At 43.5% G+C, this 25,409-nt stretch overlaps 1 protein-coding gene across 1 annotated transcript in view; it reads right to left on the bottom strand.

The window, feature by feature from the left end:
- The window catches only part of SLC22A2 (solute carrier family 22 member 2), a 29,662-nt gene extending 5,351 nt beyond the window's left edge, over positions 1–24,311 (bottom strand). The window contains exons 1-10 of the mRNA XM_027079256.1: positions 23,901–24,311; positions 21,921–22,024; positions 15,812–15,966; positions 13,703–13,871; positions 11,770–11,884; positions 10,129–10,235; positions 7,974–8,188; positions 7,229–7,337; positions 5,890–6,002; positions 2,366–2,465 (exon numbers count right to left, since the gene is read on the bottom strand). Of these exons, the coding sequence (XP_026935057.1) occupies positions 2,366–2,465; positions 5,890–6,002; positions 7,229–7,337; positions 7,974–8,188; positions 10,129–10,235; positions 11,770–11,884; positions 13,703–13,871; positions 15,812–15,966; positions 21,921–22,024; positions 23,901–24,311 (1,598 nt within the window). The remainder of the gene's footprint in view (positions 1–2,365; positions 2,466–5,889; positions 6,003–7,228; positions 7,338–7,973; positions 8,189–10,128; positions 10,236–11,769; positions 11,885–13,702; positions 13,872–15,811; positions 15,967–21,920; positions 22,025–23,900) is intronic.
- Between the last annotated feature and the right edge of the window lie 1,098 nt (positions 24,312–25,409).

Here is a 25,409-nt window from a genome sequence, read left to right as displayed (position 1 = left end):
CTGTGATTCTTCTGCTGTGACCTTTCCCAAGTGCTTAATATGTGAAATGTGAAGGGTTTGTAGCATGGATACAATTCAGTTCAGTTCCTGGTGCCAAAAATGGAATATGGTTAAAATAAACAGTAATATCTAAGCATATCACATAAACAAATTCATGGGGAATGTGTCATATGTGATTCTCTTTATTTAGATTTTTTAAGGTTACTTTTTAAATAGATTCATATGTATTCAGAAAGTACAAAAAGTTAATACACTGAAAAGTCTCCCTCCTACTGATATCCCATAGCCTCCCAATTCCAGAGACAATCAATGTTATGCATATTCTTCCAGAGATACAAGTAAATTGTATATATATGTTTTCTGCTCTTTGTACACAAATGATAGACTCTATACTTTTCTATGTTTTACTTTTTTTTCATTAATAATACCCGTAGGAGAATTTCCTTATCAGTGTATATCAAGCGGCCTCATTCTTCTTGATGACTAGGGAGTATTTTATTGAACAACGTACCATAATTTATCTAACTGGTCTCCCAATCGATGGGCATTGAAAGTTCCCAATCTTTCATTACATAAAAAATATTGCTTGAATGAATAATCCTGTACATACACCATTTTGCACATGTAAATTCCTAGAAGCATGGAATTGCTAGGTAAAAAGATAAGCACATTTGTAATTTTGATACTATTGTTATATTGCCCATCCTAGAGGTTTTAAATCTGACTCCTACTCGCGATGTAGGATACTGCCTATTTCCCCACATCCTTTCCCAACATTGTACAGCTGACCCTTGAACAGCACGAGTTTGAACTGCACGGGTCCGCTTATGTGGTCCACTTTCAATAAATATATTGGAAAATTTTTTGGTATTTTGTGATGATTTGAAAAAGCTCTCAGATGAACCGTGTAACCTAGAAATATTGAAAAAATTAAGACAAAGTTAAGCATGTCATGAATGCATAAAGTATATGTAGACATTAGTCTATCCTTACATAGGCATAAGGTGAGTGATATTTAATATAAAATTAAAGTGTTCATTTTCTGTGTTATAATTTTGGTTTCAAAGAATTACATTATCGTACAATACGCCTTTCTCGCTCGTATTGGAGAAACTGTGTATCAGCCTATCATCGCAGGTAAGTGGTGTTTAAAAAAATGTAACAATGTTTCCAATACTGTATTATGAATATGACTGTAATACTGTATGACATAAACATTTTATATTAGTTCATTCATTAGTGCATAGGCTAGGCTGCCATGAAGCAATTGTATTATCAATTACACTAGGCGACCATAAAGCAATCATATTGCTGCTTCTTCATTTTCAATGCTTGAGTCACTATATCTGTTAATAAATATGGACTTCTTTTTTACATTATCTTTTCGTTTTTGATGTCTAGTGTTAGTAATACGTATAACATCTACAGTGTTTTGTATCATATAAGACAATGTTAATGTAGGTACTGACCATTTGTCTATAAACAGGTGATATAAGCTTACAGTATCGATAAATACAGTCTAGTACTGTAAATGTATTTTCTCTTCCTTTTGATTTTCTTCATAATATTTTCTTCTCTCTAGCTCACTTTATTGTAAGAATACAGTATGTAATACATATAACATACAAAATACGTGTTGATCACCTATTTATGTTATCCATAAGCTTCTGGTCAACAGCACGTTATTAGCAGTTAAGGTTTGGGGGAGTTGAAAGTTTCATGTGGATTTTGACTGCACAGGGTGTTGGCACCCCTAACCCCTGCATTGTTCAAGGGTCACCTGTATGCCGCCAAGCAGTCTGATATTTAACAATCTCAGTGGCTATTACTGTGGTGTTACTTTGCGATTCTCTTATTATGAAAGAGATTTGGCATAGGTTAATATATGTTGGAACTGTTTTTTTTCTTTCTGTCACTAAATTGTCTGTTCAAGTCCTTTGCCCATTTTTTCTGTTGAGGGGCTGCTCTTACGGATTTGTTAGACCTCTTTATATATTCGGAAAATTAGCCCTTTATGAAGGAGTGAATATTTTCTCTAAGTTTGCTATTTTTTTGAAGTTTATGGTAGTTCTTCAACATAGAATTTTAAATTTTTATGAAGGCAAACTTTTTTTAATGGGTCCTGGATATTTGTGGTCAAATTTTAAAGACCTTCCTCACTATGAAAGGCTAAAGGTATCTCCCATAGGGTCTTCATTCTTTTAGTGTTTCCTTTTTGGTGCATTCTAGTCTTTGATTTCATTTGAATTGATCTCACTGGATATGGTGTGAGGTATAGATCCAACCTCATCTTTCTTTACAACTGGCTCCAGAGTTTTCCCAAAGCGTGTATCGAATAGTTCATTTAGGAATCCCAGCTCCCTACCTCTGCATGTTTTCAGCTTCCTCAATGGTCTCAGGCAAAGTCTTCCCTTTGGTCTCTGGGAGCAATAACACCAGTCCTCCAGCAACCAGGCCAACGACAGCTGAAAACCAACAGACGCAAATCACATTCAGAACTGAACCACGCTGGCTCTATAATTAAAGCTCTCCTTATTTCTTTAAAAAAAATGTGTGTGTTTTTGTGCTGATTTCCTATACTTAACAGATTCCTTTGCTATCTCTGATTGCCCTATTCCCCATCATAAATATTTTGCCCATTCCAAACTCTGCTGGATTACAATTCCTTATAGGGAAATGAAATACTTAACATTTTGAGTCAAGGTTATTCTAGGCTAGAGGAAATTGCCATGATATTAAGATACTTTGGAGTCAGAAAATAACTCTGAAAAAGAACCAACGCTAAGAAAAGAAAGAATATAGCTCTGCCAATATAAAGCGCTCGGTAATGAAAACGAGTCAGAAACTTGGATCATTACTAGCAAATAAAAGCAATGAATCCCGCATTATTTCATAACAGCATTAAATAGTATAGCCAGGCCTTTTATTGGATTTTTATTTATTTACTTTTGCTTTTTATTTTTTTTAATTGAAGTATAGTTGATGTACAATGTTGTGTTAGTTTCAAGTGTACAGCAAAGTGATTCATATATATATATATATATATAGTCTTTTTCAGATAGCTAGGCCTTTCTGTTCTGATTCAGGTATTGGATAAATTTCTCTTATTCCTTTTTTCCTTTGTCTCCAGCTGTAATTTTTTGCAGATGTTGGTGTTTTTGTTTCTCTAAGTTCCCATTAAGATTTTAGGATTTACGGTTACATCTTTATGTGTTTTTCCATCATTGAATTCAGGAAGTAGGATGTGGGTTCTTCACTAACTGGGGGGTTTCAAAAAATGCCTGTTGGACTCCACTTTTTGCACACTTAAAACTGGCAGAAATACGGGCCTCCAGTGTGTAGTGGTTCAGGGCACCGGCTGTAGCTCTGAGCACCTGGGTCTAGTACTGACACCCTGAGTACTGGTCTCAGAGCCCTGGGAAGTTCTATGATCCCCCTGATACTCCAGACTCCCCGACAGAAAGTGGGGTGGTATCTCCACCACAAAGGCTTGTTTAGAGGCTGAAATGAATTCATATTTGTTAAGTGCTTAGAAGAGTGCCTGGCACATGGCATGAACTAGATAGTTAACCTCTCAAGATCTCCCCAAACCTCGAGAGATTCACTTGGTTGTAACTCATGCAAACAAGAGACATATTCAGCTGGCTTCGATTCTCTGAAGTGAGTGAACTGTGAAGAATATATTAGATAATCAAATTGTCATCCATTTAGTACTTTATATTTGCAGAGATAGGCCTAATTAACTAGGATATCACTTATCAATTTTTCCAGTGCTCTTTCAACCAGGATTTTCCAATGTGTTTATTTGTTGGTTTTCAGGCTTCTAGATGACCATTTCTGGCTATTTCAAGAGCACAATTGGCACACCATTATTGTGTGAAAAGAGAAAGAAAATGTGTAAAACTGTTAGTTTTGCTTCCTGCTAGCTATTAAAGGTTGGTGAGAGAAGGAAACTACCAGCAAAATAAAATTGAGGATTGTCTTTGAGTTTACTTCAATGTTGAAATGCAGTTAAAATCCTTTATCTTTAGACGGAAAGGCAAGGTCCGAGGGAGGGTCTGGGTATGGGGGGGATCCTCTGGGTCTGGACTTAGCAATTTTTTGGCTAAATGGTACTAAGAGAAACAAAATAGATACTAATGAAGTATCTATTTTCTACCCAGAAATGTCCCACTGACCCATGCATCACTCACTGCCCACCTAAGGGAGTGGGCAAGGTTGGGATGGAAGGAAGGATCCAGAGCGTGCGAGGGAGCTTCCCCAAGATGGAAAGGGGGCTCTGGGGTCAGGTCCCTTGGCCAGAGCTGGGGGAGGAAAGAATCTGGGGCATGTGCCTCCCAGCAGGGCCAGCCACGTTGGTCATCTCAGGATAAAGAGCTTGTGTTCTATCAACCTGGGCCATCCTGTTATTAAGTTGGAACACGGAGACATTCACTGGGTCTCTTTCAAGGGTGAGTTCTAGCAAAGGTTTGGAGCTTTTCCTGGCAGATCTATGGCAGTAGAAAAATTCCCCTTCACAAATCCCTTGAGAAGAAGGGAATGAGCAGAGACACTTGTGTGTGGCAACGCATGGCACTAAGAGGAGAACCGTCCGCTATCCCCCTGCTGTGCACCCGAGCTGGGCTTTCCCTTCCTCCCCCCAGATTAAGGCTTGTATGCCCATGCGGAAAAGTGTCACATTTCTGTCAAATTAAAAGAAAGACTCAGGGACTTCCCTGGTGGCGCAGTGGTTAAGAATCCCCCTGCCAATGCAGGGGACACGGGTTCGAGCCCTGGTCCGGGAAGATCCCACATGCAACGGAGCAACTAAGCCTGTGCGCCACAACTACTGAGCCTGCGCTCTAGAGCCCGCGAGCCACAACTACTGAGCCCACGTGCCACAACTACTGAAGCCCGCACACCTAGAGCCCGTGCTCCGCAATGAGAGAAGCCACCGCAATGAGAAGGCCACGCACCGCAACAAAGAGTAGCTCCTGCTCGCCGCAACTAGAGAAAGACTGCCTGCAGCAACGAAGACCCAACGCAGCCCAAGTTAAGTAAATAAATAAATAAAGACTCAGAATGCGTCTGAAAGAAGATTGAAATGTGTCCACCAAGACCTTGGGGCTAACACTGACAAGGTGAGTGTTAACGTGTATGGCTCTGGAGCTGTGTCTGCGTGGACGCACAGAAGGAGGGGACCTGTCCCTCCGTCTACCGCTGTGGGGAAAGACGATGGGAAGGCCCAGGATTCCCAGCCCCTTTCACGGTCTGCAGACTCGCGTTCAGCATGTGCTGATAACTAGGTTTGTCCCTTCCCTTCTCTCCTGTGCGCTGGTCAGGGAGAGGCAGGCTCAGTGACTGTACATCCTTCAGGGTCAGAGGGAAGAGCTGTGCCCATGCTCCTTAAATCTAATTGCCGAGGAATCTGAGGACCGGGGTGCCCAGCACGCACACAGGTGTTCCTGTTATTCTAACGCATTTTCTTGGTCTTTGTTTCCCCTGGGTTTTGAAATTGCCCTTTGCAAAATTTTAACTGCCTTTTTTGAAATAACGAAGTAAAAGCGTTTGTATTTTTCTACATCTGGGCATAGAGGAGGCAGAAAGAGTGAGCTCTTGGACAAAGGGGTGGAAATCAGTGAGGAGAGAAGGGTCTCCTTCAGGGGAAACTCCACCTCACTCTCCCTTGCCTTTGCACCTCTATGGGCATAAGTCCTCGTGGGCTCCCAGAATTGCGTGTTGGCAGCGGCTAATATTATTAGTAATACTAGTATTACTACACTACTGGTAGTACCAATGACTAGTCATACTTAGTAGTTACTTGCAAACATAGCACTTGTTTCGAGGTAGAAACATGGAGGCCTCTTAAAAATAGGTTTTCATTCAAAGACATCTCTGAGGATTTCTTACCGAAAACCACCAGGGGAAGCTCATGCCAGATGCTGGTGAGCCGGTAGACCAGGAACGGCGTGATGATGCCCCCGATGTCACACATGGAAGAGCAGACGAGGACCCCAAGGTTCCTGAAACACAGGACACGGATGCATGCTTTGACTTACCAAAGGACAGTGGTTATCTCCCACCCCCACCCCCAGATAAATACTTCCCCAAATCATTAAAATGTGTGTGTGAACTGAAAGTGTCCATGTTATTGTCAATGCACATAAATGATACATGGTACATAATTCCATTCATATTCTGTTGTACTTGTTTTTTTGTTTGTTTTTTTTTTTTGCAGTACGCGGGCCTCTCACTGTTGTGGCATCTCCCGGCTCCGGTCGCGCAGGCTCAGTGGCCATGGCTCACGGGCGCAGCCGCTCCGCGGCATGTGGGATCTTCCCGGACCGGGGCAGGAACCCGTGTTCCCTGCATCGGCAGGCGGACTCTCAACCGCTGCGCCACCAGGGAAGCCCATGTTGTATTTGTTTTATATGAACTTTCTTGAAGATTTTTAATTAGTGTTGGGGACACTTTTCATGTTTTACTTTCATCACTGTCTCCCCTGCTCTGTTCTATGGTCCTGCTTGGGCTACTCTCCCTCCTGTTGACATCTGGTCATCCGTCTCTGGCAATTCAATAGCTTCTGTTCTCATCACATGGTTTCTGTGTTTGACCCTATCCTGTAAGTGTGAGGTGTGACCTGCATACTGCCCCGAAATGGTGTCAACCTCTCTTACCCTGCATTTTGAAAGGTAAGCTGCCTCCCTAGAGATGATCATACTAAGTCAGAAAGAGGAAGATAAATACCATATGGCATCACTTATACGTGGAATCTAAACTACGACACAAATCAACTTATCTCCAAAACAGAAAAAGACTCGCAGACATAGAGAACAGACTTGTAGTTGCCAAGGGGGAGGGGGTGGCAGAAGAGGGCTGGATTGGGAGTTTGGGATTAGCAGATGCAAGCTAGTATATATAGGATGGAGAAACAACAAGGTCCTACTGTATAGCACAGGGACACAGGGAACTAGATTCAATATCCTGTGATAAACCATAAAGGAAAAGAATATGAGAAAAAGAATGTGTGTACATATATATATATATATGTATATATATATATATATATATAAAATGACTGAATCACTTTGTTGTACAGCAGAAGTTAACACAACATTGTAAATCAACTGTACTTCAATAAAATAAATTGAAGAAAAAAGTACGGTGTCCTCTGCCAGCACCTGTGGTCGTTCTCACCAGTAAACAAATGTCCCAGCCGCTTTCTTCATGCTGAAGGAAATGGCCTCACCTGATGCATGTGGGGTACAGTTCCGCATTGACCAGGCAGACCATTTCATAGGCCATTGTAATCCCCATTCTACCCAAGCATACGACGGTAACTCTTAGCCAGCGCAGATCTGAAGGGGAAAGCACACCGCTGACACATGCTGCGCTCACTCCCTGATCTCCCAACAGTGCCCCAGGGGCGTTTGCAAGGAGAAAGTGCCCCCTCCAGAATGAGACAAGAATGCACAATCGGTTCTTCTATAGACTCAGGACAATTCAGCAAAAGTCCCCATGTCTGTTTGTTTTAGCCTCAGACACAATTCTGATGCTCTCTTCACTTTAGTTCCCAGTCATTAATGACAACACAATTATACCAGCTTCCAAAGTTGCACCAACTTTAGTCTATAGAAGTCACCCAAAAGAAATAGCATACACCCCCCCAAAATAGCATTTTTCTCTCTGTGGTCTTCTAACCCCTGCTCTGGGCCAGCTCGATGGCCTGTGGCATGGGTCCTCCTAGCCTCTCTTGTTATATTACATCAAAGAACCACTGGGTGTTATTGTATTACATCAGGCAACCACTGGGTGCCACTGTTCTTAAAGGCAGAGTTGCCATGTGCGTTCACTCAGGAAGGTCCCAGATATTTTGTTCATTCTTTCCAAATTGACTTGGATGTTAAATGACAGGGTCTTTCTCTCAAAGGGCTGTAATACCCCCTCTTCTCAGGGCCTTGGAAGACAAGACCCCAGCTTGGCCTGACACTTACCCTCAGGGATAAAAACCGAGGCCAAACAGGCTGCCCCTGCCACCATATTTGATGCCGCCCATGGATGACGGCGACCCACGCGGTCAATCGTGACGAGGATGATAAGGGCGGCCGGGAATTCGACCAGGGCAGAGTAGAGGAAGTCCAGGTAGATGTTGCTCCCGGCGAGGCCCATGTACATGATGAGACCCTGGTAGAGGACAGAGCTCGTGAACCTGAGCAAAGAGGAGAGCTCAGGTCAAGCCGGGCGCCAGGAGCAGGTCCCTGAAAGGTTGATCGTAGGTCACCTGTTTTTGTCCTCTTATTATTGCTTTTCCCTCTCTTCCATTGCTTTAACACCATCTGACCCACTGCGGGGGCTGGCTGTGACCCCAGAACCAGGAAAGGGGGAGAATTAGGCTAACATTCCTTGACCAAATTGAAAGGCAAGAAGAAATGTCTTACTAGAGTGATTTATTTAGTAAACTGTATCTAGCTCTTAGTGGTTGTTAATTATTTTTTTCTCTTTGTGGCCTTCTAATGCAGTCGAAATCGCAGGGATTGACTACTTAATCCAAATATTAGGAACCCAGGAGACCAAATGGGTACCAAATTCCCAAATGGGTACAGGCCCACTTTGGATGATACATCTTCTGACGTGATACAGCAACATTTTGATCTAGTTTTGTTGGCTAAAAATGTTCGTTGTCTGTAATGGAAAATATGAGGATGATTAGCAAGAATCACAATTACTCAGAAAAAGAAAGGATAATGCAGCCAAATTTCCCTGATGCGTTTGACATGCAATACTGTGAAGGTTGCTAGATTAATTCCTGATGAGCTTAGCTTTTGTCAGTGACCGTGACGCTTCCTTTAGCTGATGTGAGTCGTCCCAGCGATGCCGCCCGGTGGAGGGAAGCCTGCTGCAGCAAAGGAGGCTGTTGCAGGGCCCACCGCACAGGGCTCTGGGGCAGCCTGCAGGCGGTGAGGACGCTCAGGCTTGCTATTGGATTGTGGAGCCAGTGGATTATTCCTGTGGTTTATTCGTTGTTTTTTTTTTTTTAATTTTTGAACTTTATTTTTTTATACAGCAGGTTCTTATGAGTTATCCATTTTATACATATTAGTGTATATATGTCAATCCCAATCTCCCAATTCATCACACCACCACCACCCCCTGCCACTTTCCCCTCTTGATATCCATACATTTGTCCTCTACATCTGTGTCTCTATTTCTGCCCTGCAAACCGGTTCATCTGTTCCTGTGGTTTATTCTTGTTCGGGAAGTTTACTCATTTATTTTCTCCAGGTAGAAAAGAAAAATAAAAGGTCTCGTACAATCAGGAGAGATGTACACTCATCATCAATTAATCTATACCACAAGGACCTACTGTATAGCACAGGGAACTGTACTCAATATTTTGTAATAACCTATAAGGGAAGAGAATCTGAAGAAGAATATATACATGTACATATATACACATATATATATCTGAATTGCTGTGCTGTACACCTGAAACTAACACGATATTGTAAATCAATTATACTTCAATTGAAAAAAATTAATCTATACCAATAGTTCTCAGTTTGGCTATATATTAGAATCACCTGGAGGATTTTGAAAGTATTGGTTCCTGGGCCCTTCCCTCGACCAATTAAATCCATATCCTTGTCGGGGAGGGGTCTGGCCTTGGCATTTTACTATCTCCCAGGTGATTCTTAAGGGAAAGCCAAGGTTGAGAATGTAGTGATCTATGCGTCGGGACTGTAAGCCGATTTCAACATCCGCCTGAGAAAAATGATTTCAGGAAAACCACCTACAAATAAGACTACTTGCAAACCACTGTTGATGCTAACTAGACCCAGGCTGTGTTTTTTTTTTTTTGCGGTACGCGGGCCTCTCACTGCTGTGGCCTCTCCCGTTGCGGAGCACAGGCTCCGGACGCGCAGGCTCAGCGGCCATGGCTCACAGGCCCAGCCGCCCCGCGGCATGTGGGATCTTCCCGGACCGGGGCACGAACCCGCGTCCCCTGCATCGGCAGGCGGACTCTCAACCACTGCGCCACCAGGGAAGCCCCCAGGCTATGTTTTGAAGGTACTCTTGGTCCCTCCCTTTATGTGGATGATTCAGATTAAAAGAATTTGGAGGGATTTTAAAGTGAAAAATAATCTTTACCAGTTGTACATCAAGATCAAAGTGTGTTTCCTTATCTGAGGGGTTCTGACCAAGTCGAGAAATGAAGGATTCAACTTCTCGCCAACTTCCTCATCAGATCCGAGGCTCTAAGAATAGAAGAAATAGGAACAGCTTTGTATATTTCATGATGGCGTCCCAGGGTCATCCAGGGAACATAATGCCTTACACTTGCTGAGTGCTTTTAACGTGCCCAGGACTAGCTAAGCCCTCCACGCACATTAGCTTGTTTAATCGTTACAACTACCCTACAAGTTAGGTCTACGTTTTTCACCCCATTTCACAGAAGAGGAAGCTGGGCTACAGAGAAGTGAGGTAACTCAGGCACGTATATAAAGGGATACTGCTGGCAAAGCGGGTGGAGTAAAATCAAAGCCCAGCCCAGTGGCCCTGAGGGCTGAGGGCATTGACACGCCCTCTCTGCACACCTGGACTGGTGTGTGGCCCAAAGGTCAGGAGAGTGATCTGGGACCCTGGCACTCAGTCCAGCAATGGAATCACCAGGAGCTCGTTAGAATGAAAGATCTCAGGCCCCAGCCCAGACAGATGGAACCTGAATCTGCATGTTCACAAGGTCCCCAGGTGATCCCGTGCACAGAATTGAGAAGCCCTACTCGAGGTGACACAGTAGGTGGTGGAGGGGACATTTCATCTCCAGGGTTCAGGAAGCAGAACCTTGTGAGACCCACTCCCCTCTGTCTCCTTCCTGGAGCAACACGTGATGTTGTGTGAAAGACCCAGGAAGAAGGGGAAGAAGTCTCCAGGAGACCAGCAGTGACCAGACTTACCACCCTCACGTGAACCCTGACCTTGAGCGAGACAGTGACCCCCATGTGCCTTATTCCCTGGCCAGTTTCTGAGAGGATCTGAAATCCAAGAATCAGTGCTATGACTGTCATTCTTGGGAAAAAATACATATTCCAAACACCCAGAAACCAGAGAGGAAATGAAGAAAAAAGAGCTCTGAGCCCCCAAATCGTCACTCTAAATGCCACGTCAATCTCAAATTCTTACAGGTCACTCATCTTAGAACCTCATCAGAAATGACTTACTCTTATTTCAGTATAAATTCCTAATAAGCTTGATATTCTCTTTTCCAAGCCTTGTCAGATGGAAAGGTTTAAATTAAACGTGATGAGGTCCACTAAAGGCGAAACACTAAATGCAGAGAAAATGAACACTTCAGTCATTTGTTCTATTCAGGAAGGCAGGGGTTGCTTAAAATATTTTGGGATAACTTCTATCCAACATTTTAAAAATTCTAAGAAATTATTTGTGTTTGAAGAATCTTCCCTCTGGAGAAAACCTCCCTCCCTGAGGATGTTGATGGACACACAGGCAAACAAGACTTCGAGTACCGGGGCCTAAGGGGCAACATGGTCGAGAGATGAACAAGATAGAAGCGCCTCATTTGACTTTTAAAAGGCTTTTGGCTTCCTTTAGTTTTGTTTTCCATCTGTTTAAAATATTCTACCAGGGAACCACAAATCTTAGTACAACAGAAATGTCCTGTTGCACAAGGTGGGTGGGCCGCTTCCGCCACTCCCCATTGAGACAATGCACGGTTTTCCCAAATCTTCCTTTTCACTGTTCCCTGATTTGATACTTCAGCTGCTGGCTCACCTGAAGAGAGGTAGGCAGAGATTTTCCATTTTTCTTTGCGATGTGCTTAATGATTTTCATGGCTTTAGCGTCTTTGTTCTGGGAGATCAACCACCTAGGAGACTCAGGTACGCACCTAGGGCACAGAAAAAGTGTCATCAATGCTGTTAAGTGGAGGGAAAATCTTACTGAACACCCACCCCCAGGGGTCATAGCAGATCTCTGTGAGGGATCTTACACAGTGAGGTTTGGTTGGATCTACAAAGGAAATAAAACTGTGCAGGGGCTACACAGCCAAGGGAACCATCCACAAAATGAAAAAGCAGCCTACTGAATGGGAGAGAATATTTGCAAACCATGTATCTGATAGAGGGTTAATATCCAAAATATATAAAGAACTCATGCAATCCAATAGCAGAAAACCAAGCAATTCAATTTAAAAATGGGCAGAGTATCTGAATAGACATTTTTCCAAAGAAGACATACAGATGGCCAACAAACACATGAAGATGCTCAACATCACTAATCATCAGGGAAAAGCAAATCAAAACTACAAGATATCACCTCACACCTGTCCGAATGGCTGTTATCAAAAAGACAAGAAATAAGTGTTGGCAAGGATGTAGAGAAAAGGGAATCCTTGTGCACTATTGGTGGGAATGTAAATGGGTGTGGCCACTACGGAGAACAGTATGGAGGTTCCCTAAAAAAATTAGAACTACTGTATGATCCAGAAATCCCACTTCTGAATATTTATCTGAAGAAAACAGAACACCCCAAATACCTATTTTCTACTCTTCTGTGGAGCTTGTAGAATTGTAAGAAAATTAAATTTGACTCTATTGAGTGAAAGTGGCAAGAAGTGCTTCAGAAATAGTCAGAACGTGGATAATAGGTGGGCCTTCTGTGTCATGCTAAAGCACTAGGTCTTTATTCTGAAGGGAATCAAACTACTGAAAGACGTTTAAGCAGGAGAGTAACGGGGTGGGCCTGGAGTTTTACAATGCGGCGTGAAACATGGATTAGAGGATGGGAAAGCTGATGCCAAAGAGACCAGTTATGAGTCTACCCAGAAATCCAGGCAAGACATAATGGATTCCTAATGAGAACAGGGGAAAAGAGGGATGGTTTCAGAGACATAAAGGGGGTAGAAAGGATATAGGGATGAAACTAAGGATCACTCTCAGAGTTTTACTGGCTTTTAGAGGAGAAATAGGCTTCCTGGGAAGGGTTGAGATGTTTAATTCTTAGACAAGACAGCTATGGGAAGAACAGGTAGATATGTCCAGGAGCTAAATAGGTGGGTTTTTTCATAGGAGAGAGATTTGGTTGATAATCTAGCAAACCTCTTGCTTTATCTCAGGTAAGCTTGCATTAGGAGTTTCTGATAGTTTCTTCTGTTTTTACTGTGTTCCATGCTTCCCTTGGGCAGGGGTGACAAACATATTTCACTTGCCCTGGTAACTCTGATTGATTGGTATGGTCTCTCTGGGGTTCCATTTTGGCCTTATCTGGGGTAAAGACTGCTGTGATTGATTGGGGATGTCTGCTTTGGGCATGGTATTGGCAGTGGTGACAGAAGTGCCATACTTCCCCTTCTCTATCCTGACGTTTCTTCTGAGGAGGGGCAGAATCAGAACAATAGTATTGTCAGTCTCTTTAAAGGGTATCATGGCTACTGGAAGCTACTTTAAACACCACAAAAATAAAGTGAAAAATGTGAGATCCAAGTCATAAAACTCTTAAGTTCAAAGTGAAAGAACATCTGATTTCCAGAGAGGAAGACAGATTAAAGCTTATGACTTTTATCCCTGAAACACGGACCTGGGTTTCCTGTGAAACAGAAGAGTGAAGGATATCTTAGATTCGAAGGATGGTGTGCATTGGGGAACACAGTCTTTTTAGCTAAATAAAATATTTCAGTCTATGTCCTCTTGGTTCCACAGGGACTTACCAGTAATAGAGCAAGAAGCAGAAGTTGGGCAGAGTCACTGTGAACTGCAGCCACCTCCAGTGCGGAAGTACGTATGCCACCCCAGCAAGCACCAGGAGCCCAGCCGTGAAGGCCACTTGGTAAAGAATCCCCACTGTCCTCCGGTAGCTCAGCCCAACAAATTCTGTAACTGCAGAGACAACCCAAAGGGTCAACGCAAGTCAGTACAACAGTGAGTTGGCTGTCTAACTATGGGGAAACTAGAATGCCAACACAAAAAGTAGTCCAAGTTCTAGAATTTTCTATACAGCTCTCTGAAAACTTTTAAATGTTCTTTGGGACCTATTTTGTTATGATTACTGCTGTTGTGTTAATTAATGTAAAATCTTATAATCCCATATTACATGGGGTAAACATTGACTTTAGAGCATAGATGATTTTCACGTAAATGAATAGCTCAATGTAACTTGCCCTCTTACATGAGTTAAACATTTTCTTGGCAATCCTGTTAATGTGTTTAAATGGCTTGGAAACCTGGTGGTGGGGTTCCAAGCTGACTGGAGTCAGCTAGTACTGGCTTGCAAGAACTGATTTTTAAATTTTCAGGAATTTTGCAAGCTGGTTTTTAACCCATTGGTATCTTAAAAGCAGTCATGGTGGGAGTATTTACAACTTAGAAATTGGAAAACACTATGAATCAGGCTTTTTATTTTCCAGGAGCTGGTGTATGAGCGTAACACGGCACATGGTATAGTAAACAGCCTTATCCAATCCCATGACTATAGCATGGCAGAAGTATGAAGTCTGGGATACATGGATTTACAAAATAGTCATTTTTATATCATAGACATTCTAGAATTGAGATTCTAGATATTCCATGAACCACAGAGTTTTGCTTTAAATGTTTGGTAATCGTGTGAAAGACTTCAACTATTTGTAAACCAAATAGAAATGCACTCGAAAATTATTTCTATAAATCACTGTGAATTATCCAAAAGCATTAAAAAAAGACAGACAAAATTATGTACATGCTTAATAAATAGAAATGTCTGTCTTTCAAAGTGGTTGGGGTCATGGATGAGGTCTTGGGGTAGCAGGTGAATGACAGGTGCACCTTGGGGTAGCAGGACGAATGACAGGTGCACCTTAAGGACATCCAGAGGGACTGGAGAAGAAATTAATGGGAGGATGAAACTTAAATTCAAATTTCTCCATGTCACGTGTATGAGAAACCAAATTTCTCGTCGAATAACTGCGTACATTAACTCCTTTGTTGCCCAGACATAGATCAGGTGACGACCGTGACAGGCACCTGAGAGTGTTAGGCACCATCTCCTCTTCATCTCATAGAATCCCCCAAATTAACTTTACTGGGTCAAATTTTAAGCACACATATTCTAGTTCTCCTGTGCGAAATGAAAGGTTGATTAATATTCTTTTAATTTCAGTGTCCATTTCCCTTGGTGTGGTTGCTATTTGAATGTAGCAGAAGGGCAAGCAACGATGGAGTGAATTCCCAAGATCTAATTATGGTGATAATTCTCCTTAATATTAATTTACAGATGCTCTGCTGTTATAATTCAAATATTCTCTTATAATCCATGGAGCTTAAGCATAACCCTGGTTCCTAATGAGTAGGATGTAAATGATATTCCTGGTCCTACAAATGGCTCGCTGAGGAACCGGGATTGACCACAGTACTTCTATCCTTGGTTTCCTTGCATATACATTGAGGATAACTGTGGTTTGCTAGAATGGATGTACTCAAATTAATAAAGCCCCTTATAAATCTAATATATTCTCATCAATGAATTTTCTCTCTGTAAAGCCTGGTGGGCTAGATTTCCTCTCTATGGTACACCCCAGGGCACAGAAAACAAAAATTCCTGAAGAGTTATATAAGAGTTTGGATGGCATGATGTTTACTCTCATTCCTGCTTCATTGTTTTCTTTCTAGGAGGAATGCAGAATGAGTTTACTGAAAAGATTTCAGAAATTCTTTTGATACAGAAAAAAAATCTTTCAACATTGTCTTGAAGCTGAGTCCATTTTCCTGGGCAGCTACCCTCACGTGACTGACTATGTTTTGCCAGCAGTGTCCCCCACAGCTAGAATCACAAGCGTTCTTACTCAGGATGTACCCTATTAACCAGCCTGCCTTGCTGACCAGTCCTTGGATCAAGCGAAAAATTAGCATCCATGTATAGTTTGGGGAAATAGCCATGAGAACTCCAGATGAAGCATTTATGAGGATTGTAATCAAGAGGCAGAGCTTACGGCCAAACCTGCAAGGAGAAAACAAAGAGACGGAATGGAATTAGATTAGATTCATGAGGGTTGTAGAAAATTCACGGAAGTTATGGAACTCTAAACTAAAGTGGAGGTTATCTCTGAATGATGGACATTCAGGAGGTACAGACGGATACCCACCAAGAGAATCCCTGGCTTCAGGTCAGTTCCATCAGGACTTTGCACCAGGGCACTATGTATAAACTTGAAGCCCAGTGAGGCCCATTCACCCTGGGCTGGAGCACCTCTCAGCCCCCCCACTGTGGAGGGTACGTGGGGAGGGGGTGATTCTTCAGGCCACCTAGCGCTGAATGCCCCAAGGGCCCGTCTAGGGCTTCTGTCTTCACATGAGCTGGGCCTTTGCACCAACAGTCTCAACTAGCTGCCCACTGAGGAGTTTTTGCTTTAGAAAAAATAAAATTCCGTGTTCAATGTATTTCCCCATCCATTTTCAACACTGCCTTTGGACTTCATGGTATTTGTATGTCTCCATGGCAACGGTCTTTTGTGTGGCGCTGTCATCATCTCACCTGTTGCCATCCCATAGGCCTTTGCCATGGAGTACCTTAGCAGGATTGCTCCCGCACATTTTATTTGAGACTTGGGTCCCATCTGTTTAGGCACCCGGAGAGTGTCTCAGTGCACAGAGTAGATGGAAACGAGGGAACCTGGGTTTAACCTTGGCCTTACCGCTGACTGGGATGTCGGGCGAGTTACGCGGCCTTTCTCAGTTTCTTCATCTGGAGAAGAGCTATGTGACCCAGCCTGACCAGGGGATTAAGTGCGGTATTACACCTAAAGAGCTTCGCACCCAGCCCTCCTCCCTCTCTCCTCCCTCCCTCCCTTTGCGAAGCTGCCTCTCAGAAAGCTGACTTGAAGTTCAGTCTCTTTTTTCCACATTTCATCATGTCCTCTTGGTTTTGTTCTAAAAGACGCCCTAACTAGCTGTTAGTGGATATTTAAAAAATTCTTCATGCAAAGCGATGTTTTCTTTCATTTTTGTTTGTTTATCCACTTCAAACTGCAGGTCAGTAGCGCTGCCACGTCATTAGCAGTGCACGTTTGATGCGGCTGGACATTTGTTAATTGCTGCTTTTCCTTTAGGCTATTTGTGCTCTAGTGACCATTTCAATACTAACTGACCACTTGAAAAGAATCCACAACATTGTTAACAATTACTTGGGATTATTAATGCTCTAAATCTGAAATTTAAAGATCAAGCAGTCTCATTAGTAATTAATGGAAACTGCTAAACTTCTTAAAACCCTGTTTTGACCACATCATTTTAAAATTCTCAGTCAGTGGTTCCCCACTGTAAACATGTACCCCCTGGACTTTTATCCACAGCCTTCCAAAGTCATATCAGCACAATGTTTTAGCCTTTCTTCCTGAACCTCTCCCTTTACCCTCAAAGAATTTATAAGTATGTGCTGAAGTGATAATTCTTCAACTTCCAAAGTTGACTCAGTCAAATCCCAAAGCACCATAATCATGTTCCAGTATATGGACAAAATTCCATGGTGGATGAGAGGGAACATTCACCATCTGAAACTCAGTGCGTGGAAGCCTTCAGAGAATCAAATCTACCAATGCAGAGCAGCTTCACTAGGGGACATGTTCACATAAAGACACAATGCTATTAAAACAATAAGGCAGGGACTTCCCTGGTGACGCAGTGGTTAAGAATTCGCTTGCCAATGCAGGGGACACGGGTTCGAACCCTGGTCCGGGAAGATCCCACACGTGAGGAGCAACTAAGCCCATGCATCACAACTACTGAGCCTGTGCTCTAGAGCCTGCAAGCCACAACTACTGAGCCCATGTGCCACAACTACTGAAGCCCGCACACCTAGAGCCCGTGCTCCGCAACAAGAGAAGCCACCGCAATGAGAAGCCCGTGCACCACAACCAAGAGTAGCCCCCGCTTGCCCCAACTAGAGAAAGCCTGTGCGCAGCAACAAAGACCCAACACAGCCAAAAATAAATAAATAAATAAATAAAATAAAATTAAATAAAAACCACACTGAGGCAGGGCTGGAAGAAATTTTGGAGATTTGGGAGAGTGGTTCGAGAACCTTCCCCCCCTTCCTACCCTCCCACAACAGAACCACTTAAGTGGTTAAATGAAAGACGAAGAGCAAATAAAAGAGAATGGGGTGAACTCCAGGACTGCTGGCTTCAGAAGTCCTTTAGCTACCTGCTACTGAGACTGAGGTCTGGGGCTAACAGCATCACCGTCGAGTGGTTAGAAATGCAGACTCTCAGGCCCACTCCAGACCCACTGGATCAGAATCATAATTCTAACAAAACCCCCAGGTGGTTACTATGGACATTACCATTTGGGAAGCACTGCTTTCATTTCACTGAGCCTCCGTTTCCTCATCTGCAAATGGGATGATCAACTCTCCTTTCAAAGGCTGTTATGATCCTAAGTGAAATGTAACACACAGGGATGCCCAGTAAAATGACTGGCGCATAGTAGGTAGGGGAGAGCTAGTTTTGAAAGATTCCACAGAGTTGAGTAAGTTTGACTGCGACCCGCCGGGACTTTGATTCTGCCTTGATCTTGTTCCACTGTGAAATCTGGGCAGTGCAGTGCTGGCTCCTGCGAGCTGATTGATAGACTTTCAGAAAATTTGTGAGCTGACTGTTAAACACAGCCATTATTAAAAATGAAAGTACACACTTACAATAAAGTAAATTATGTTAAAAGCACGTGTAATAAATATGCAAAACTTATCTCTTCCTAACTATTTTACTGTGTTTGACCATTGTCTATGCTCAGGAAGTTTTTTATGTCTATCTGTTGCAGTTGTATGGTGGAAATACCATAGAATGGTGCATCTTTCTAGCCAACTCTGTGTTCAGTGACCTCACTTCGGTAGCTTGAAATGGACCACCGTGGGAGCCTTGACAACATGGAGATCAACAAACCCTGCAAACTGAGGCTTTTTCCTTCAGAGAGTCAGTTGTTAAACATTTACAAGCCTGACACTAAATTACTGACCATTAGAGTAAAAAAACCTTGAATTGGTGAGAGATTACTTTTCTGGAGTCAGGTGATTCTGAAAATCATTCTTTAGGAGGTTTGAATGATGAAACAAATTAGACATCTTACAGAAGGTTTACTTTCAAAATCTCTAGCATATATCCCCCGTCTCTCCCTCCTTCTGCTTGCAAAGGTGACCTTCTGAAAGTTGACTTGGTGTAAGGCTCGGTATTCTTATTATAACCTGCTCATAATGTGCTCCTGGCTTTCTTCTAAAAGACACCTTCATCAGCTGTTAGGTCATATTGTTACAGGAGAGAACCAGGTCTGACTACATGTTGGATCTGTTTCTTCTTCTTTAACCTTTGCTTTCTGCTGTTTTTGTCCACTAAAAGGATACTGTCTCTACATAATGGCCTGCCTCAGGGAAACTGCCCCTCTGCCTGAATGTTAAACCAAAGTGCCTTTGTTCAGGGAAACATCCGGACCCTGTCCACCTGCCGATGGCTGCAAGGAAGAAGAAATGAACACATCCCCTCCCTGAGGCTGGCCATTCCAGGGGACATTTGCAAAACTTATGGTGTTTTTACTTTACTTCCCCATCTCCTCCCCCTCTCTGTTCTATAAAAGAAACTGGCATCCAAACCCCGATAAGATGGTTATTCTGGGGACCCTCGCCCGCCATCTTCTCGGTCTGCTGGCTTTCCGAATGAAGTCGTGTTCCTTGTCTCAGCACTTCGTCTCCGATTTATTGGCCTGTCAGGTGGCAAGCAGAGTGAGCTTGGGCTCAGTAACAATATGTTTTAAATTCCTCATAGCTGACAATCTATTTTATTTAGTGTTGGTTTAATCTGAAGCATCAGATGGGTTTCCATGAGATTCTTGTTCCATTCTATAAAACCTGACAATTATTCAGTAATAGGCATTAAACGTGCAATAGATAGTGTCCTTTCTGGAGCCGTAGGGTGGTTGTCTTATTACGCACCCTTACCTGCATACACAAACCGAAGAGAAGCGGGCAGCAACCAACCAGACTTCAGACAGTTTAAGAAAAAGAAATAGAGGGATGTACACAGCTTTGGGGGGAAGAATAATGAGTAGTCAACTTTACATGGGAGATTTCAACAATAGGAACAAAATAATGAGGTCATCTAAGAAGGTGGATAATTGACCGGGGATTTTAAATCAGGAAGAGGATGATAACCGGTCTCCTACTCTGAGCGGGATGGGAATAATCAACTCATTCATTTAACCAGCTGTGAAGCTCAGTCCCCTGTTCGCTCACTTCTGTGCTGGCGAGTTGAGTGTTAGAATCTGCTCCTTACGTTGGAAGAGCCAGTGGAGAGGGAACAGGGAGCCAGGGGTCCAGACTGCCACACGCGGGGGGCAGGGCGGACTCCCGACCACCCTCGTCAGGCCACCTCTCAAGACTTCAGGGGTCATTTCCAAACCACCGTCCTTATTGCAAGTTCTGTGGCAATAAAAGTAAAATCGAACGGCCTTCCTCTGCACCTCACAAGCCTCTTTGCCACACAGCGTCCCAGGAGGAGCCTTTGAAGGGAGGCTGAGTAGACAGTTACAGAAGTGATGTGACGCACGGGGCCGCCTCGTGACCCAGCACCTTCACTGTCACCTTCCCTCCCTCCTGCTGCCACAGGGGGCCCCGGCTGTGACAATTCAGACGCCCCTGAGGGTGTTATTGATTCAGCCATCCTTATTAATCTTTAACACACTTGCAAGTTTTTTTTTTTTTTTTTTTTTTTTTAATCCAGACTGTAGTATCATCAGAGAAAATGTTCTGTCTATATCTCATATTAAGCTCACGGCCTTTGGTTTACCTGTATCAAAGATATAGCTGGCGAAGGAACAAGCATAACGTGTATTTACTTTACCACTTATTTCAGAATTAAATACATATAGTTATAGCGTATAATAAATTATAAAAGATTGTATATTTATTATAGAGTTATATGGCACTATCTCACTAGGTGACTAATGATTAAAGAGGAGGATACTGTCCAAAATGTTGCACACGGTGCCTGAAACATGGGAAATACTCAATAAACAGTCAATATTAGGAATATTAAATAATTAGCACTGATGGCCAAATTACCTAAGGTGCTTATCAAGTATAAAGCCAACATTTCTGTTCCTTTCCCTTTGGGGGACTCCTAACAATGTCTAATTGATCATCAACAGAGTAAAGATGCACCTTATGAGGAACTTCCAGCACAGTGAACCTGGGATTACAAAATAGTGGATAAATAAAAGACATAGGAACAGGTCGATTAGTATGAGTCACTGAAAACTAGCTCCCGGAGACACGGACCCATGTACGCGGACCACTGCTGTACATTCCATGTGGAGAGGTCGCTCCTAATCTCTCTCCAGGGACATGACAGTATGGAAGTGGATATTTACCTCTGCCAGTGTGGAGACCCTGTTTCCCTTTCACCAAATTATATCTTAGGTTCCATACATATAATTACATCTGACCCCAGGGCCCCAGTTCAGGAATCCTGCAACGTCACAGGCTCAGGTAAGAACAGAAGGGAGAGTCTACCTGGTTCCAGCACAGGAGAGGCAAGCGGAGGACGGGACAGAGCTCAGAGGCCCTGAAGACGCATGACCGGGTGGATGGCATGAGGCCAAAGAAAGAATTGGGATTACAAAAGGGATCAAATCCCCTATCACTCTCCCTTCTAACTCTAAGCTTCTGGATAGCCCACAAGGAAACACTGCTGCCCAGTGTTGAAACATCCCTCTATGATCCAAGAGAATTAGAAAATAAAGACACTGGTCATGCTCATCAAAGCTGTAAAGGAAACCTAAGACCGTCACGACAATTCAGGAAAGTGTGGCCTGTGTGCTCTGGGAATGGAGGGTATTCAAGCAGGGGCAGGTGAACCCAAGCGTTCTCCTTGGACTGCTTACATGCCACCACTTTTGTGCTGTACCTACCTGTCTGCTATGTAGCCGATACCCACAGAACCGATAAAAAATCCTACATTCACAGCCGACTGAAACAGGTCCAGCATCCAGGAGTTGGTACACACTAGGTTGAACTGCGAGGGGCCAGGGGTGTCCCGGGTTGGGAGGGAAAGAAAACAAAATTGTGTTAGACACAGCTCAACCCAGGGAACTCAGGAGGTATTCCTTGCAAGGCACTGATGTGACTGGATGACAATAAACCAACTCTTTTCTTGCTTGTGTTAGTTTTCTTTACACAACCCCGAAGATTTGTCCCGCAGTCTGTTTAGCATTCCATCTGGCAGTATGTCATCAGGCTGAACTCTGTTTTGGCTAAATGAGCTGAAATTGGGTAATTACTTGTGCACAAACCATTTCTTTCTGTAATTTTATTAAATAGGTGTGTGGACACATACAAGCATTGCCCTAAGGGAGCCAGGCTGTTCAGTGTCTCTTTAAATTAGCATCTTGCGAATGGCTGTTACCTTTGTCCTCACCTGGAACAGGAGGTGATGCTGGGGAGCCACAGGTGCTGGCCTGGAGGTCGGGAGAAAACCCCTTTCTAGGGCTAAGGACAAACTTTCTCACTTTGTGGCCTTGGGCAAAATTTTCCTCTGCTCTGGGCCTCAGTCTCCCCTCTCTGTATGAACGATGAGATGAACCACGCTGCAAAAGCCTCTTAAAAGTTTATGGTACTTGACCAACAGAATGTGCTGGAAGTTATACTTTGCCATTTTCTGGGTCCAGGCCTTAAGAAGCAGGTGGCTTCCTGTGATGGTTAATTTCATGGGTCAACTTGACTGAATCACAGGATGCCCAGATACTTGGTTAAACATTATTTCTACTTTTTAATGATTTTGTTTAATCAAAAATCACAGACATGTTAAGCCAATGGAGGCTGGAAATAAAGAATCAGTGTAGAAGGAAAAAAAAAGGTTTATGGTGTTAAATCTTCACTCCTCCACATTTCATGTAACTATCAGACCGTTTTAGATCCTTCAAATGGCTCTTCTACCTTAACGCCTGTACAGAATATCTTCACGTCATCCAAGCAGTCCTTTCAAGTTAAGCCAGGCACCTGGCTCTCTTTGTATTTGCAGAATAATTTTATCCCCCCATTTTGCTTTGTCTCCAATAAAAGCAAGTCTCACTACTATACATAAAATAGACAACTAATAAGGACCTACTGTATAGCACAGGGAACGCTACTCAATACTCTGTAATAATGGCCTATATGGGAAAAGAATGAATGTAAAAAAGAGTGGATATATGTATATGTATAACTGATTCACTTTGCTGTACATCTGAAACTCACACAACATTGTAGATCAACTATATTCCGATAAAACATTTTAAAACAGCAAGTCTCTATTTTTTCTTTCTATCTATTGAAAAGAGGCCTCATGATTAGATGTTAATGCCAAGTGTAGTTTTTAATAAAATAATAGTACCATAGCATAAGCTCCAACCCCAGATGGTTTGATACGGATACTTCGAGCAAATTGAAGAGAAAACAATTAGCTATCGAGAGAAACGTACATTGTATCACAGTAAGGCACCCGTTCAGGTGAGTTCCATGAGGTGTCGGGTGTCCATCTGTACCATGGCAGAGTGGAGGGGAAGTCAGGGCCTCTAGAAAAAGAGGAGGCTTGAAAATGCCCCCTTTCCTGGCATAATTCCCAGGAATGCTGATGTTTTTGCTCGCTTCTTACCGCTGAGACTTGCATACACTACAATCATTATTGTCAGAATGTGAAGCTTAAACTCACCTGCTCAAACTCCAGACAGATAAGAGGCTGTATGTTTTCTTGAAAACTAGGATTTTATTTTATTTAATTAATTAATTTGTTTGTTTATTTTTTATAAGATACTTTGAGTCCAAAGAGCACACCTGGCCCTCCCTGGGTTCATCCTTAAGAAAAACTGCACTCTCTGCTTTCTCCATCCCTTCTAAGTCCCACGATCGCCTACCTCGGTCACGATGGAGGAGCCGGGCGTGTCGTACACCCAGCCGTACCGACAGGGGCCCAGAGGCAGGAGGCTGCTGTTGGCGGCCAGGCCGGCCAGCGGGTCCACGCAGCCGAGGGCGCTCTGGTTCCAGTCCACCTCATAGCGGCGGCACTGGCGGGGGAAGGCCTGGCCCTCGGGCCCGGGGCCCGGCACCGTGTAGTTGAGCTCCTCGGCCAGGCTCCAGCCGCATCGACGGCTCAGCTCGGGCACCCCGGGGCTCCGGCAGCGGTGGTCCGGGGTGAAGGCCAGGAAGACGATGCCCACGTAGATGGGGGTGAAGGCGGCAGAGAGCAGAGCGAGGAAGAGAAATGTCTGTTTCTGGAAAAAGTTGAATTCCCCTATGTGTTCTAGGATGTCGTCCATCGTCGGCATTATTCTGGGGAGAGAAGTCCCAGTGCTGTCTCCTGCGCTGCTCAGACGCCACTGAGCAAGGTTGGGCCCAGCTCAGCACAACCCCGACCAAAAGTCAAAGGGTGAGTTTATTTTAGAAAGCGACCAGCCTTTGGTCCAGACCTTAACTGGTCAGACCAACTCCCAGCCATGCACTTCCCCGTCCACGCCGAGATTCCCCGAGCAAGTCACAGGGCAAGATGCTGTATTTATTGTAACATCCCTCCAGTGAGGGGGTCCCTACCTCATGCTGGCCCCACAAACAACCCTTCCTCTGTACCACACGGGGAGAAATCCGAGCACTTTCACATATCACAGCGCTGTTGATCTTCTGTAGTAAACTGAGTGTCCAGGAAATGAATATATTCATATCTCACTCACACAGTCAACCTTTTAGCTGAGGTGTCGCGGGGAAATGCACACAATGTTGGCCTCGCTTGCTGAGTACGATGCGAATCATGGTCCCCCGGTCAGAGCTCTTGTCTGGATTCAAGATGGTTTGCAAATTCTATCGTTGTGCTTTTTCTACAAATAACAGTCAGGGCACGCGGGGTACGTGCTGGGGCTGTTTGTTTTGATTTTTCCAGGATTTTATAATTCTGCTCTTTAAAGAATGACAATTTGGCATTCTTGCCTTTGAACCCTGGAACCCCTTGACCTGTTTGTGAGGCAAGAATAAAATGTTCTCCACACATGTAGGTCAAGTGCAATGCAGGCAGGAGTGGTCTCATTCTGCTGTTTTTTGGTCTTAGTCATTTCTGCCTGTGGTCAGGGATGGAGGGGCTCTTTAGGATGGTATTGGCTGCGTCCAAACACAAGGGAAACAGGCAAACATCTTTCCTGGTGGGGAAAGGATCCTCACTGCGGTGGGCAGCTGTCACATCAGGAAGGTGGCCTGCTGATATATCTGCATACTAAAATACCAGAAATTTAATCCTGTTTTCTTCTTTTTTTCCGTTGGGGTCTGTTTTCCTGTGGGTAGAACAGCATGGGTTGAAAAGTAGTGACCCACAGAAGTCTTCCTCCCCATTGCAGCTGCAAACTTTGTTTTCTTAAAAAAGCAAGAACCAGGGTGCCTCT

The sequence above is a fragment of the Aethalodelphis obliquidens genome, unplaced genomic scaffold (genome assembly GCF_003676395.1).
Source record: "Aethalodelphis obliquidens isolate GAN/ISIS:26980383/991018 unplaced genomic scaffold, ASM367639v1 scaffold3, whole genome shotgun sequence".
In the NCBI taxonomy this organism is placed as follows: domain Eukaryota; kingdom Metazoa; phylum Chordata; class Mammalia; order Artiodactyla; family Delphinidae; genus Aethalodelphis; species Aethalodelphis obliquidens.
This window is presented reverse-complemented; position numbering and strand designations above follow the sequence as displayed.